Raw genomic sequence first — 15,731 nt, 5'->3', positions numbered from 1 at the left:
GGCTAAATCACTGGCTTTTAAAGCAGACCAAGGCAGGCCAGCAGTACGGTTCAATTCCCGTACCAGCCTCCCTGAACAGGCGCCGGAATGTGGCGCATAGGGGCTTTTCACAGTAACTTCATTGAAGCCTACTCGTGACAATAAGCAATTTTCATTTCATATTGCTGCTTTCCAAACTCACGCCTATCTTTTCCATAATTCCATGTTTGAATCCTACTCATCAGATGTCTGACCTCTCCATAGCAACAGTTGACCACACCATCGTCCATTATTCTCTTCAGTTGTCCAGTTGGGTGAAACAGTAGCTTGGTTCCATTCTTATGTATCTGATTGTAGCTAGTGAATCATCTACCATGGTTTCTCGTCCCCCTCTGTTACCTCTGGTGTCTCCAATGGTATGTTATGTTACCCCTTTCTATTTCTTATCTACATGTTACCCCACAGTAATATCATCTGATAAAGACAATATCTGGTTCTAAATATACAGCAATAACACTCAACCCTGTGATCGCAACCACCTCTTTGGAGCCATCCACTGTCTCTGATTGTCACAATGCTTGCTTGACACCCAATATTGAACAAACAGCAATTTTCTCCAAATAAGCACTGAGGAGACTGTGATCTTTGGTCCCTGCCACAAACTCCACTTCCTTGTCTGCATTTTGACCATCCACAACCTCAGTGTTGACCCCAAGATGAGTTTCCGACCAGATATTTACATCAACACCAAGGCTACCTACTTTCATCTCTATAGTTCAACTCCTATTCTGCCTCAGCATCCTGTGTTGGAACCGTCATCTACGTCAAAACATCTTCTAGACTTGATTTTCCAGTGCACTCCTGACTGGCTTTCTGTCATGCACATTTCATAAACTTATACTCATCCAAAAGTCTGTTGCCGTAACTTGAACTTGCTCCAAATCTAATTCACACATTAAACCTGTGCGTGTTGACCTTCGCCATCTTCCCCAACAAGCAGCATCAATTTTCACATCCTTCCATGCCATGGCCCCTCCCTATCCCTGTAGGCTTCTGCAGTTCTCCAAGCCTTTGAGATATCAGCGCTCCTCCAATTTTGGCCTAAAGCCTTCCCCGATTTTACTTCCTCCACAATTGGCAGCTAAGCTTCCTGTTATTTTAACATATGCTCTGGGAATTCCTTTCCAAAATTTTTTTGCGATTTTGCCTCATCCTCGTTTAAGACTCCCTTTAAAACCTACCCTTTTCCAAGCTGTTGTTAAATTTTGATTTTTTCTTCTACAGCCTAGTGGTAAAAATGTATTTATTGATTTCACTGTTGTTAAGCACCTTGAAATGCTTTACTATTTTTTTTTAAAGATAATTTATTGAAGGCACATCCAAAGCATATAGAGAATACAGAAACAGGAACAATCCATAATATTGAACAACAACAAACACTGCATAACATATTAACAATGCATATAACACTATAACAATACAATATAACAGGAGCCCCCTACATATACGCAAATAAGACGCCAACGCTCTCAATGAAAAAAAGAGTAAACATTTTTTTTTCTTATTAAAGCAAAGTAATGAACCAAAAGTACTATCTCTTCTTCCCCCCCCCCCCCCCCCCCCCCCCCCCCAATTCCCCCTTTGCTGACGGTCGAGTAGTTGTTGAAAAAGTGGATGAACAGCTTCCACCCCACAAATAACCCTTCATCCGAACCTCTGATGGCGAACTTGATTCTCTCCAAATGAAGGAACTCAGCAAGATCTCATACCCATGACCCAGTGCTTGGTGGTTCTGTGGCCCTCCAATAAAGCAAAATTCTCCTTTGTGCCAATAAGGAGGAGTATACCATGACGTCAGCCCCCTTTCCCGCCATGACACCAGGATCCTCAGACACAACAAAGATAGCTACCCATGGAGAAAGCATGACCACTACCCCCCACCACCCGAGACAGTGTATCTGCAACATCCTTCCAAAACGCCACTAGTTTTGGACAGGACCAGAACATATGAACGTGGTTCACAGGGGATCCAGCACATAATGTCCATTGACCAGCCACTTCCAGAAAGGACTGACTCAGCCTAGCCGGTGTTATATGCATTCTGTGCACAATCTTATGCTGTATGATACTTAGCTCACTAAGTAAGGGGCTGGTTTAATCGCTGGCTTTTAAAGCAGACCAAGGCAGGCCAGCAGCATGGTTCAATTCCCGTACCAGCCTCCCCGAACAGGCGCCGGAATGTGGCGACTAGGGGCTTTTCAGGGGCAGCACGGTAGCATTGTGGATAGCACAATCGCTTCACAGCTCCAGGGTCCCAGGTTCGATTCCGGCTTGGGTCACTGTCTGTGCGGAGTCTGCACATCCTCCCCGTGTGTGCGTGGGTTTCTTCCGGGTGCTCCGGTTTCCTCCCACAGTCCAAAGATGTGCAGGTTAGGTGGATTGGCCATGATAAATTGCCCTTAGTGTACAAAATTGCCCTTAGTGTTGGGTGAGGTTACTGGGTTATGGGGATAGGGTGGAGGTGTTAACCTTGGGTAGGGTGCTCTTTCCAAGAGCCGGTGCAGACTCGATGGGCCGAATGGCCTCCTTCTGCACTGTAAATTCTATGTAATCTATGTAATGACGAGGATGCATTAACCCTATGCAACACTTGCTCCTAAATTCAGTCCTGCACCGCACCTCCCAATTCCTCTCCCATCTCTACCGCATCAACACCATCGTGACTTCCTCCCCACTGGCCAACTCAGCATACACATTGGAGATCTTAACCCCCAACCTCATCATCCGGGAGGAACCTGTCCTGTAGACCCGAGGGCGGTAGCATTGGGAATGAACTCAACTCCTTGCTCAAAAATGCCCTTATTTGGAGATACCTAAACTCATTACTGCTGGGCATTTGATAGCACTCTGTCAGGTCAGTTAGGTCCACAAACTTCCCACCCAAGAACAGGTTCTTAAAGCAATGGATCCCCAAGCGGTCCCATTCCTTGAACCTGGCATCCAAGCTCGCTGGAATGAATCTGTTGTTGCCATTATACGGAGTCTTCCTGTACATGCCCTCTAAACCAAAATATAATTGGCACTGGTTCCAAACCCTCAAAGTGGAAACCACCACTGGGTTTGATGAATACCTACCTAGCAAAAAAGTAAGGGGAGCCAAAACCAATGCCCTTAAGGAAGTCCCCCTCCATTCTACACCATGCCAACCCCTGGTCCAACAACCATCTTCGGACCATAATAATATTAGCAGCCCTGTAGTAACATTGAAAATTGGGAAAGGCCAGGCCAACCCCCTGTTTACTCCTCTCCAGACAAACTCTCTTGATACAGGGGACCCTCCCCACCCACACAAAGCCGAAGGCTGAAAAACAATTTTGCAGAAAGATTGGGAGGCTCTGAAAAGCAAATAGGCACCTCGGCAGGTTCACCATCTTAATAGTCTGGACTCTTCCAAACAAAGATAGAGGCAGACTATCCCACCTTTTGAACTCCTCTTTCATCCCCTCTACTAAGCATGTCAGATTGAGTTTTTGAAGTTGGGCCCAATTCCACGCCACCCGAATCCCCAAATAACGAAAGCTCTTTCTAGCCAGGTGAAACAGGAGCCACTCAAACACCCTTCCCACGCCAATCAAGAAAATCTCACTCTTTGCCGTATTAAGCTTGTATCCAGAGAAGGAGCTAAATTCATTCAAAATTCTCAGGATCTTATCAATAGGCTCCAAGGGGTTGGAAACATACAGTAGGAGATCATCCGCATACAATGAAAGCTGATGTTCCATTATTACTAAAGGTTCGATCGCAAGAGCGAATAGCAAAGGAGAGAGATGGCACCCGTGCCTTGTCCCATGCTGCAGAGTAAAGTACTCCGAACTAACCCCATTAGATGCTTTCCTTCACGGCTGTATAGAACTCAGTCCACAAATTCCTGTCCAAACCCAAACCGCTCCAAAACGTCAAATAGTTGCGCCCACACCACTCTGGTCGAATGCCTTCTCAGCATCCATTGACAGCACAATCTTCACCTCATTTACTCCAGCGGGCATCTTGATAGCATCAAGTAGCCTCCAAATATTAGATGCTAACGCTCTTCCTTTTACAAACCCAGTTTGATCCTCTCCAACCACTTCCAGCACGCAATCCTCAATACGGGTGGCCAAGATCTTGGCCAGAAGCTTTGCATCAACATTCGGGTGGGAAATCGGACGATAAGATCGCGTTGCTCAGGATCCTTATCCTTTTTTTGGATAAGAGAGATGGAGGCCTGCGACAGTGTGGGGGATCGAGCCCTCTCCAGTGCTTCATGGTACATCCGTACCATCAACGGACCCAGCAGCATACCAAAATGTTTATAAGATGCGAGTGGGAGTCCATCCGGTCCCGGGGTCTTCCCTGACTGTATCAAATTCACACCCCAGCAACTCCCGCAGAACTAGCAAACCCCCACCAGTCCTTGCGCTCGAGCCTGACCCACCGTCGGAAACTCCAACCCATCTAGGAATCTACTTCTTAGTTCGCAGCCTGGTGGTGGTTCTAATTGGTATAGCCTTCGATAGAAGGACGCAAAGATTTTATTGAGCCCCGGAGGGTCTGTGACCACCCCTTTTCCCTCCCCTCGACCCAAAGCCTACCTATAACCCTAGTCACCTTCAACTTTCTTAGTTAAAGGGCGAGCATCCTACCCATTATTCAGACAGGAACTCCCTGGCTCTACACAGCTATCTCACCGTCTCCTCTGAGGTGACCAAATTAAACTGCATCTGGAGCTTCTGACACTCCCTCAATAGTACTTCATCCTGTGATTCCAGGAATCTGCGATCAACTACTAAGATCGCCTCCACCAATCTCGATTGTTCTCCTCGCTCCACCCCTAGCCTGTTTTCTCGGATCGACATAAGTTCTCCCCATACCACCGGATTCAGTGCCTCCCATAGCACCCCGGCGGAGACCTCACCAGTGACGTTCTGATCTGTATAATTACGACTGACACCTTCCAATCTCTCACATAATTCCTTATCCGCAAGGAGACCAACGCCTAATCTCCACTGCAGTCCAGAAGTGGCCAGTTTCTCTGCCCGCAGGTCTACCCAGTTAGGGGCGTGGTCAGACACCGTGATCGGCGAGTACTCTGTCCCCGCAACTCCAGGAATCAGCAACTTATCCAACACAAAACAGTCAATTTGGGAATAACGGGCGAAATTCTCCGACCCCCAGCAGGGTCGGAGAATCGCCTGGCGCTGCCGAAAATCATGCCCCCGCCGTGGGAGATTCTCCGCCACCCGGGAATTGGCGGGGGTGGGAATCACGCCACTCCAATCGGCGAGGCCCCTGCGGCGATTCTCCAGCCCGGATGGGACGAAGTCCCGCCGCTGGGAGGCCTCTCCCGCCGCCGAGGTTTGAACCACCTCTGGTGGCGGCGGGATCGGAGCCGCAACCGGGATCCCGGGGTCCTTGGTGGGGGGGGGGAGCGATTGGACCCCGGGGGGTGCCCCCACGGTGGCCAGGCCCGCGACCGAGGCCCCCCGCTCAGACTCCGGGCCAGTGCCCTGGGTGCATTCTTTCTCCTCCGCCGCCGCCACGGCCTCCGCCATGGCGGAAGCGGAAGAGAAACCCACATCGTGCATGCGCCGGTGGTGGCGTCAGCGGCAGCATGCGCCGACCGGCGAAAGCCTTTCGGCCAGCCCCGCTGCCGGGCGGCGGGCCTGAAAGGCCGCTGTCGCCGGTTTTTTGCGCCAGTCTTCTGGTGCCAACCGCTCCGGCGCGGGGCTAGCCCCCAAAGGTGCGGAGAATTCCCCAGCTTTGGGGAGGCCCGACCCCGGAGTGGTTGGCGCCACTCCCCTACGCCGGGACCCCCCGTCACACCGGGTAGGGGAGAATCCCGCCCCACATTTGTGAACATGAGGGGGAAAAAAAAAAATCTCCCTCTCCTTAGGCCTCCTAAAGCACCTCATAAAATGCACATCGTCCCAATTTGGGGCATATAGATTGCACAATGCTACTGGGGAACCCTCCAACTGCCCGCTTGCGAACACATATCTACCACTCAGATACATAATGACCCTCTTCATTGAAAAAGGTACCCTTCTACTTATTACTATGGCTACCCCTCTCGCCTTCAAATCCAGACCAGAGTGATACACCTGGCCAACCCATCCCCTTCAGATGAGCAAATATGCGCGACCTTTTAATAAGGCCATTCAGGCCTCGAACATTCCAAGTTAACAATTGAGTGAAGAGACACTCCCCACACACATGCACAATCAGCCCTCAGGCCTCACCTAATGAGGCCACCGCCAAGCTTCCACTGCCATTGACTCCCAGATTTCAGCACATTAATAAAACTCAGACCATCAGCTATCCCATACACCCCTTCCCAAATCCCACCGTAAGGTTAAACCAAAAGAAAGAAATATGCGAAACCCTAGCCGCCTCGCACCATTTTGTCCCCCACATCCCGTCCGTTTACTGGTTTTTACACCAGCATTATGGCCCCTGCGCAAAGCCCACAACTACCCTGAAGCTGCCAAATCACCCATACCCTATCCAGACAAATAAAAAGGAAAGTACCCAAGTAAGCAGACACCCCCCCTCCCCCCCCCCTCCCCCAACCCGCCATCCCACCAGCTTGTGAGCACCAGTCCAGCCTCAAACAGAGAGGAGAGTGATAGACAGAGGAACATAGTAACAGTATTAGAATACACAACAATCAAACTAATAGTACAGTCCCCTACAAGTAGAACCAGAACATTTTAACAGTTTAACATATTTACAAGATCCCAATCCCTTGGTCACAAAGAAACTTATCCGCCTCCTCCTGGGTGTCCAAAAAGTATTCCTTTATAGGGAAGGTGACCCACTGGTGGGCTGAATACAGCATACCAAATCTCACACCTTCCTTGTGGCGAACTGCCTTGACTTTATTAAAACCAGCACAGCGTTTGAGCAGTTCTGCCCCCCCCCCCCCCACCCCCCCCCTCCCAATTCTGATAACGCTCCCCACCCATGCACTTTTCTTCGCCTGCCTACCCATCTCAGGATTTTTTCCTTGCCCAGGAATCTATGTAGACGTATCATCATTGCCCTTGATTGTTCACCTGCCTTTAGTTTCCTTCTCCACCCTGTATGCGCGATCCACCTCTGGGGCGATTTAAAAACTTCCTCCCCTGCCAGCTTTCACAGCATCTGTGCCACAGACACTCCAAAGGTTACAAACCTTCCAGCCTCTCCTGGAGACCTGCTATCCGGACATTCAGACACTGCTGGTTGTTCTCCAGCTAGTCCACTCTATCCTGTACCTTTTTACAACTGCCGGCAATCACGGAAAGCTTTGCTTCCATCACGGCCAACCGGTCCTCGTGTTCGATGACAGACTCCTCCATTTTTTGGAGCAAAGCTCCCTGGGACTCCAACTGCTGCTCAACCCTCTCCACTGCTGCTTTTATCAGGTCAATGGCCCTTACCAGGTCTTCAGAGGTTTCCATCCTCTTTTTTTTTTTGAAATTGTGTTGTTAAGAAGTCCACTAATTGTGCTGTAGACCATTGGGCCGGGAGTACAGGCTCCGGGCCTACCGCCATCATGCCTTCGACCGCGCTCTCCAGAGTCTGTGTGTCTGTTGCCGTTTTTTTTTCTCCGTTGCTTTTCCCTGAACGCATGCCAGACTGCTCGAGAAGTCTGCCGGCACTTTCACAATGCTAAACTCGCACTTCAGGACTGAAATCAAAAGTCTGATCGGGATTTTAGATAAGAAAATAATCTCCGCGCAGGAGCCACCAGGTTCACGACTGTCAATCACATGGCCGCCATCGAAAGTCAAAATGCTTTACTATGTTAAATGCATTACGTAATTTAAGTTGTTATTAAGGAAATCTTACTTGGCAGAGGAATTTTTATGGTTCTTGAGTATTGCTGAAAAAAAGATGCTGTCAAAGCTTTTTGTCTTGCGCATCAGGGCACTCTGCAAGAATACCAACAGTAAAGGGAACAGCACCTTATACCATATGAGAAAAGTTGCCAATTGGACTTTGATTGATAACGGTGTTGCTATTGAGACTGCCCCAGGGAACAGCCAACTGTCAAGCATTTGTTCAAATTCAAACCAGATAGGTCGACTCTGATTGGTCAAGGCATTGCTATAGGAAATGGACCAGGGAATGGCTCAATCCCAGTTTTTGTTTAGTTGAAAAAGGCAAAATGTGCGGATGTGCTCCTTCTGTGTGCAAAGGACAGGGCCCTGAGTGTGAATATATGTAGCTTTTAGCACTCATAAGTGAGCCACAGTGTGAGCCCAACTGATAATTTTAAATTGGGTTTAAGGGTAATTTTTAGCACAATAAAGATTGTTTAACAAGTGTCCAATCTCAAAAGTCACACATAATGTTGGACATTATGTTTTAAGTTTTGCAAGCACAGGTTGGTGGGCTTTGAAAAATGAAATGAAAATCGCTTATTGTCACAAGTAGGCTTCAAATGAAGTTACTGTGAAAAGTCCCTAGTCGCCACATTCCGGCGCCTATACGGGGAGGCTGGTACGGGAATTGAACCGTGCTGCTGGCCTGCCTTAGTCTGCTTTAAAAGCCAATTCTTTCGCCCTGTGCTAAACCAGCCCCTTGGTCAGTACTTTGCCTGTTGTGAACTGCTGAAGGGATGTGCTGTTTGAAACAACTTGCGTGTCGATGGGACCTACAGCCTACGTACCTGGCAATTACAACAGCACTGAAATTCATATATCACATTATTCATTTGCTTGATACATGGATCATTCTTTTGGCTTTATGGCATTGGAGAATACTACTCATGTTGCTACTGTACAGTAACAGTATGCAACAGCTAGCTTCATCTGTTGCTCACATTTTGAGACACCTTATCCTTCTACGGTAATCTGAGGTAGACTGGGCACTTTTTAGGAACAAAGACCTTGGGACCATTAATGAGTTTGCGAGCAATGATCTGATCCAGGTAGCCATTATCCCACAGGATGTCTTTGATGTCGCACTATTTGAGCATCAAGCTTACACGTGAGCAAATTTCTCTGGCCCTATTTGTAAGGTTGCTGATAAGAGGAACCTCATAGCGCCTAGAAGTGTAGGAACCCCAGTGCTTATGTAGACCAGTGAAGACAGGCTTGTGGAAGATAGTAGTAGAGGCAAATTGGAGTGTCCTTTTACATCAAAAATGGGAAGTGAACAAGTTTAAGTCTAATATAAATCCAACTTATTGTGATCAAGACGAACATGGTCTTGACAATCTACATGAACAAAAACATTACAGCACATGAACAAGCCCTTCAGCCCACCAAGCCTGTGCCAATCCAGATTCCTTATTTAGACCTGCTACTTATTGCCCAAACGATCTGTATCTCTCCATTCATGTGTTGATCAAGGTACATCTTAAATGTTGCTATCATACCTGCCTCCACTGGCAAAGCGTTCCAGGCACCCACCACCCTCTGCATGAAAAACTTTCCCCACACATCTCCCCTAAACCTTCCCCCTCTCATCTTAAATCTGCGCCCCTTTGTATTTGAGTCTTCCACCTGGGGAAAAGCTTCTGACTATTCAACTTGTCTATACCTGTCGTAATTTTGGAGGCTTCAATCTGGTCTCTCCTCAGCCTCCGTCTTTCCAACAGAAACAATCCGAGTTTATTCAACCTCTCCTCACAGCTTAACACCCTCCAGACCTGGCAAGATCCTGGTAAACCTTCTTTGCACTCTCTCCAACGCATCCATGTTCTTCTGGTAGTATGGCGACCAGAACTGCATTCAATATTCCAAATATGGTCTAATTAAAGTTTTATATAGAACTGTAGCATGACCTGCCAACTCTTGTACTCAATGACCCGGCTAATGAAGGCAAGCGTGCTGTATGCCTTCTTGACCGCCTTATTCAACTGCATTGCCACTTTCATGGAACTATGGACCTGAAAGCCCAGATCCCTCTGTCTGTCAATACTCCTAAGAGTTCTGCCATTTACTATATAATTCACACCTGAATTTGATCTTCCAAAATGCATCACCTTGCATTTGTTGGGAGTGAACTCCATCTGCCATTTATCTGCCCAACCCTCCAATCTATCGATATTCTGCTGTATTCTCTGACAGTCCCTTCACTATCTGCAACTCCACCTTTCTTAGTGTCATCTGCAAACTGACTAATCAGATCATTTATATATATATATATATATATATATATATATATATATATATTACAAACAACAGTGGTCCTAGCACTAATCCCTGTGGAACACCACTAGCTTCAGATCTGCATTCTGAAAAATTCCCTTCCACTGTTACACTTTGTCTCCTGTTGCCAAGCCAGTTCTTTATCCATCTAGCTAACGCACCCCAAATCCCATGCGACTTTACCTTTCGTACCAGACTGATATGAGGGACCTTGTCAAATGCCTTACTAAAGTCTATCCACAAGACGACATCCACAACCTTTCCCTCATCAATTAATTTTGTCACCTCCTCAAAAAACTCTTATCAAGTTGATAAGACATGACCTGCCCCACACAAAACCATGTTGCCTGTCACTAACAAGTCCATTCAATTCCAAATGTGAATAAATCCTGCCCCTCAGTATCTTCTCCAACAGCTTCCCCACCACTGATGTCAGGCTCACTGGCTTGTAATTACCTGGATTATCCCTGCTTCCCTTCTTAAACAAAGGGACAACATTGGCTATTCTCCAGTTCTCTGGAACCTTGCCTGTGGTCAGAGATGATGGAATCATATCTGTTAAGTCCCAAGCTATTTCCTCACTTGCCTCCCTCAGTAACCTGGGATATATCCCATCCGGCCCAGGGAACTTGTCTATCTGAATGCATTTTTAGATATCCACCACCTCCTCCTTTATTATGCTGATATGTCCCAGAGTATTCACACACCAATCCCGAACCTCAGTAACCTGGGATATATCCCATCCGGCTCAGGGGACTTGTCTATCTTAATTCGTTTTAAGATATCCAATACTTCCTCCTTCATTATGCTGACATGTCCTAGAGTATTCACACACCAATCCCTAACCTCAACATCCATCATGTCCATTTCCTTGGTGAATACCAATGCAAAATACTCATTAAGGATATCACCCACTTCCTCTGACTCCATGCATAAATTCCTTCCTTTGTCCTTGAGTGGGCCTCCTCTTTCCTGAGCTGCCCTCTTGCTCTTTATATATGCATAAAAGGCCTTGGGATTTTCTTTGACCCTGCTTGCCAATGACATTTCATGGCCTCTTTTAGCCCTCCTAACTCTCCTTTTTGAGTTGTTCCTACTTACCCTATATTCTTCAAAAGTTTTGTCTATTTTTAGTGACCTAGACCTTATACATGCTTTGTTTTTCTTTTTGACTAGTCTCACAATTTCCCCTGTCATCCGTGGTTACCTAATCCTGCCACTTTTTCGCAGGGACATACCTGTCCTGCACTCTAATCAACTGGTCTTTAAAAGACTCCCACATATAAAATGTGGATTTACCCTCAAACAGCCGCTCCCAATCCACATTCTCCAGCTCGTGCCGAATTCTGTTGTGGTTAGCTTTTCCCCAATTTAGCATCCTCACTCGAGGACCACTCTTGCCCTTATCCATGAGTTTTCGAAAACATACGGAATTATAATCACTATTCCCAAAACGTTCCCCTCATCTGGCTGGGCTCGTTCCTCAATATTAGGTCCATTTAGGCCCCCTCCCTGGTTGGACTATCAACATATTGTTTCAAAAAATCCTCTTGGACACACCTAACAAATCGCTCTCCATCTGAAGCTCTGGCACTAAGGAGTCACAGTTAATATGGGGGAAATTAAAATCACCCACCACAACCCTGCTATTTTCACATCTTCCCTGAATCTGAGTACATATCTGTTCCTCTACATCCTGCTGGCTATTGGGAGGCCTACAGTACAACCCTGACATTGTGATTGCACCTTTGCTATTTGTTAGCTCTACCCATTATGCCTCACTGCAGGATCCCTCCAAGATATTCTCCCTCATCACAGCTGTGATATGTTCCCTAACCAGTAATGCAACTCCCCTACCCTTTCTGCTACCCACTTTGTCTCATATAAAACATTGATATCCCAAAACATTATGCTGCCAGTCTAGTCCCTCCTTTACCATGTTTCCGTAATAGCAACAATATCATAAATCCCCACATTAATCCAAGCTTTAAGTTCATCCTTCTTGCCTGTTTCATTTCTTGCATTAAAGCAAAAGACCTCCAGACCCACTGAGATCAGCAACCTCCCTCTGCCTGCTCTCCTCTTTGCTATTTTGTCTTAGTCTCAAGCTCTTCCCCAGTCTCGACACTTGCTGGCCCGCTGCTCCGATTCCCACCCCCCTGCCATACTAGTTTATGTACTCCAATGATTTCCGATAATCATGTGGTTTTATTATTTTAAATATACAACCCATTTTTATACTGAAATGGGTCAATACGATAATTGACCCAATGGAATTGCAATGGAAAGAATAGAATTAGTTACAGCATCCTTGAGTTATTCAATTAAATTATACACTCTTGTTGCTATCTAGAGATTCCAGCTGAAAATTGAGAGGTCAGGATCAGGCTAGAGTGTGAAGTCCCCATGTCAGTATTGAAAACCTGTCGTTGTTCATGGAAGAGGCTCATGGTAATGGTTACTTGGATGAGTTAATGGAATAGGCAGTTTAGAATTGTGCATCAACATTGAGTCAATGCTTTCAAACAAAGAGAGAAAATTAGTGAAAGAAAGAAAGGAAAAGGTGTCTAGTGTATTTTTAGTACCTGTTTTGGTGATCAGAATCTCTCTGGTTAGGACATGTGGAATTCAATTGAAATAGTCAGGGAGGTTGCATGCTGGAGTAACAGTGATGTAGTAATCAAGTGCCTTTTAATTGCATATGTGTATTGAAACTGTTGTGACAATTGATATTCTATATTATTGTCCTCTGTTATATATTTCAGTTCTGCCAATAGGTTTAAATGCAACTTTATTTGAATTTTGCTCATCTTTATATTGCATAAAAGTATTTTTTCTTTACTTGGTGAGTTAGCTCTGCTAAAACTGTTCCACTGCAATGAGTTGGCTTGCTGTTTTGCAGATTTAGGTTTGCAGAAGTCTTTAATGTTGAAGTTTTTGTTGTCTTGGATTTTGTTCCCTGAAATTAAGTTAATTATAACCGAGTATTGAAGTAGAAAATGGCTGGCTACAATAGTCTCTTGTTGCCATAATTACTCAACAGCCACTTTTCTTCCCCTCCTTTTTTCTTCTGCTGTTTTCTGCATTATATCTTAGACTGGTATCTTTCAGAATTGGGAGCGTTGCCCATTCACCCACAGTCGCTTGTTGGTCCAGACAGAGTTTCACCTTCCATACACAAGCTTAGGCAGCACCGTCCCTTAGGGAGAACGCAGTCAGCACCGCTACCACAGAACGCACAGGCTTTGCAACAGCTGGTCATACAGCAGCAACATCAGCAGTTTCTGGAGAAACATAAACAGCAGTTCCAGCAGCAACAGATTCACATTAACAAGGTCAGTACTGAGGTAGCAATTATATGCTAAATAAACCTGAGGGCTCAATGTGCTGATCAGCATACATTAAACCACATCTGGTTCAGAGAGATGAAATGTATTTTTTTTCATGTCAGCAAGGTAATGTACAAGTCATGGTTTCTATTTGTGAAGGTCATGTGAAAGATTATATTTTATTAGAGTTATCTTGTTATTTAATATAAGTTGTAAAATAAATGTTTAGATTGCAATTCAAATCAGAATCTTGAGATTGATCATAACCATCATCTCAGTACGGCTACTTGTCATGCATTAAAAATAATTGTTTTCTATGTTTCTTACCATTATACTATTTGCATACTACATATTGTCGAAGTATATCAATCTAGATGAAATGGTAAAGTTATTATCTAAGTAGGACCTGACAATAAATGGGCATCAAATGGCAGAAAATTGTACATTTTCTTTCTGATGATGACTGGTGATTGGTAAATATTGTGCAAAATAGAACTGCGTACCAGAGGTGGTTGCCGAAGACCCAGACGGGCTTTGTCCAGGGTAGGCACCTGCTGAATGTGATCATGACCCCATCCGGGGAGAGAACACCTGAGGTGATTGTCTTCCTGGACTCTGAAAAGGCCTTCGACAGAGTCGAATGGAAGTACCTCTGGTACTGGAGGGGTTCGAGCTTGGAATAGGGTTCACCACCCAGGTGAAACTCCTGTATAACAGTCCCACGGAGAGCATACGGACAAACACCACCAGCTCTAAGTACTTCCGGCTGCCTAGAGGCACAAGGCAGGGATGGCAATGGCCCCCGCTGCTGTTCGCCCTAGCAATCAAGCCACTAGTGATCACGCTCAAGGTGGAAAAGAATTGGAAAGGGGTCCGGAGAGGAGGCAGAGAGCAGAGAGTCTCGCTCTATGCAGATGACCTGCTCCTCTAAATCTCGGACCCGCGATGCAGCATGGAAGAAATCATGGAACTCTTGAAAGAGTTTGAAGCCTTCTCGGGCTACAAACTTAACCTGAGCAAAAGCGAGATCTTCCCGTGAACCTGCAAGGGGGAGGTGCAGAGCTGTAGAGGCTGCTGTTTAGACAGGCATGGCACAAATTCCGCTACCTAGGAATCCAAATCGCTCATGACTGGACAGGGATCCACAACACGACTGGACAGGGATCCAGAAGTGGGACCTGACCAGCCTGATGGAGGAAGTTAAAAAGGACTTGCCGAGATGGAACACACTCCCACCCTCCTTGGCAGAGAAAGTGCAAAGATCAAAATGAATGTGCTGCCCAAATTCCTCTTCCTGTTTAGATCCATCCCAATCTACATCCTCAAGGCCTTTTTCAACTCTGGACAAACTGATGATGGCGTTTGTATGTGGGGGGGGATGAATGCAAGGATCCCAGAGAGAGTACTGCAGAGAACAAGATCCATGGGGTCCGAGCCCTTCCAAACCTACAATATTACCACTGGGCAGCAACTGCAGAGAGAGTAAAGGGGATGGATAAAGGAGCCAGAAGCTGAGTGGGTGCTCATGCAGGAGGGCTCCTAGCCACGGTGACACTCCCATCCCCCAAATAAATATTCAGCGAGCCCAGTGGTGGTAGCAACACTCCAGTTGTGGAACCAACTGCAACAACATTTCGGGCTAACTGAAATGAAAATGAAAATCGCTTATTGTCACAAGTAGGCTTCAAATGAAGTTACTGTGAAACGCCCCTCGTCACCACATTCCGGCGCCTGTTCGGGGAGGCTGGTACGGGAATCGAACCATGCTGCTGGCCTGCCTTGGTCTGCTTTAAAAACCAGCGATTTAGCCCTGTGTGCTAAACCAGCCCCTGAGTTAACTGAGATGTCCGATAAAGCCCCCATCTGCAACAACCACAGGTTCACGCCAGCGACCACAGGCGCCTCCTTCAAAAGATGGGGACAGGACAGGGGAATGCTGACATTTAAGAACTTTTACATCAAAAGCAGGTTAACAAAGCTCCAAGAGAGAGCATCTTTTCTCCAAACAGAGAGAGTCCAGCTGATGGGGTGGTTTACGAACTTAGGTACCTACAACTCAAAAAACATCCCATGAAAAGAAACAAGGACGTACCCACGACCACCACAACAGTCACTGCTAGAGGACCTGCTGGACGCAGACATCTTGGGGAAAGAGAACTGTGGTGACATGTATGGACGACTGCTAAGGCGGGTCAACACCCAACTGGATGAGACAAGGGAGAAGTGGGAGGAAGACTTGGGT

The 15,731-nt window shown here is 46.4% G+C and overlaps 1 protein-coding gene across 1 annotated transcript in view; it reads left to right on the top strand.

Moving 5' to 3' along the window:
• hdac4 (histone deacetylase 4) overlaps positions 1-15,731 on the top strand; it is a 699,895-nt gene that overhangs the window by 526,279 nt on the left and 157,885 nt on the right. The window contains 1 exon segment of the mRNA XM_038788077.1: positions 13,257-13,495. Within this exon segment, the coding sequence (XP_038644005.1) occupies positions 13,257-13,495 (239 nt within the window).

Source organism: Scyliorhinus canicula, chromosome 2 (assembly GCF_902713615.1).
Source record: "Scyliorhinus canicula chromosome 2, sScyCan1.1, whole genome shotgun sequence".
NCBI lineage: Eukaryota > Metazoa > Chordata > Chondrichthyes > Carcharhiniformes > Scyliorhinidae > Scyliorhinus > Scyliorhinus canicula.
The sequence above is the reverse complement of the archived record's forward strand: the minus strand, read 5'-3'. Positions and strand labels throughout refer to the sequence as shown.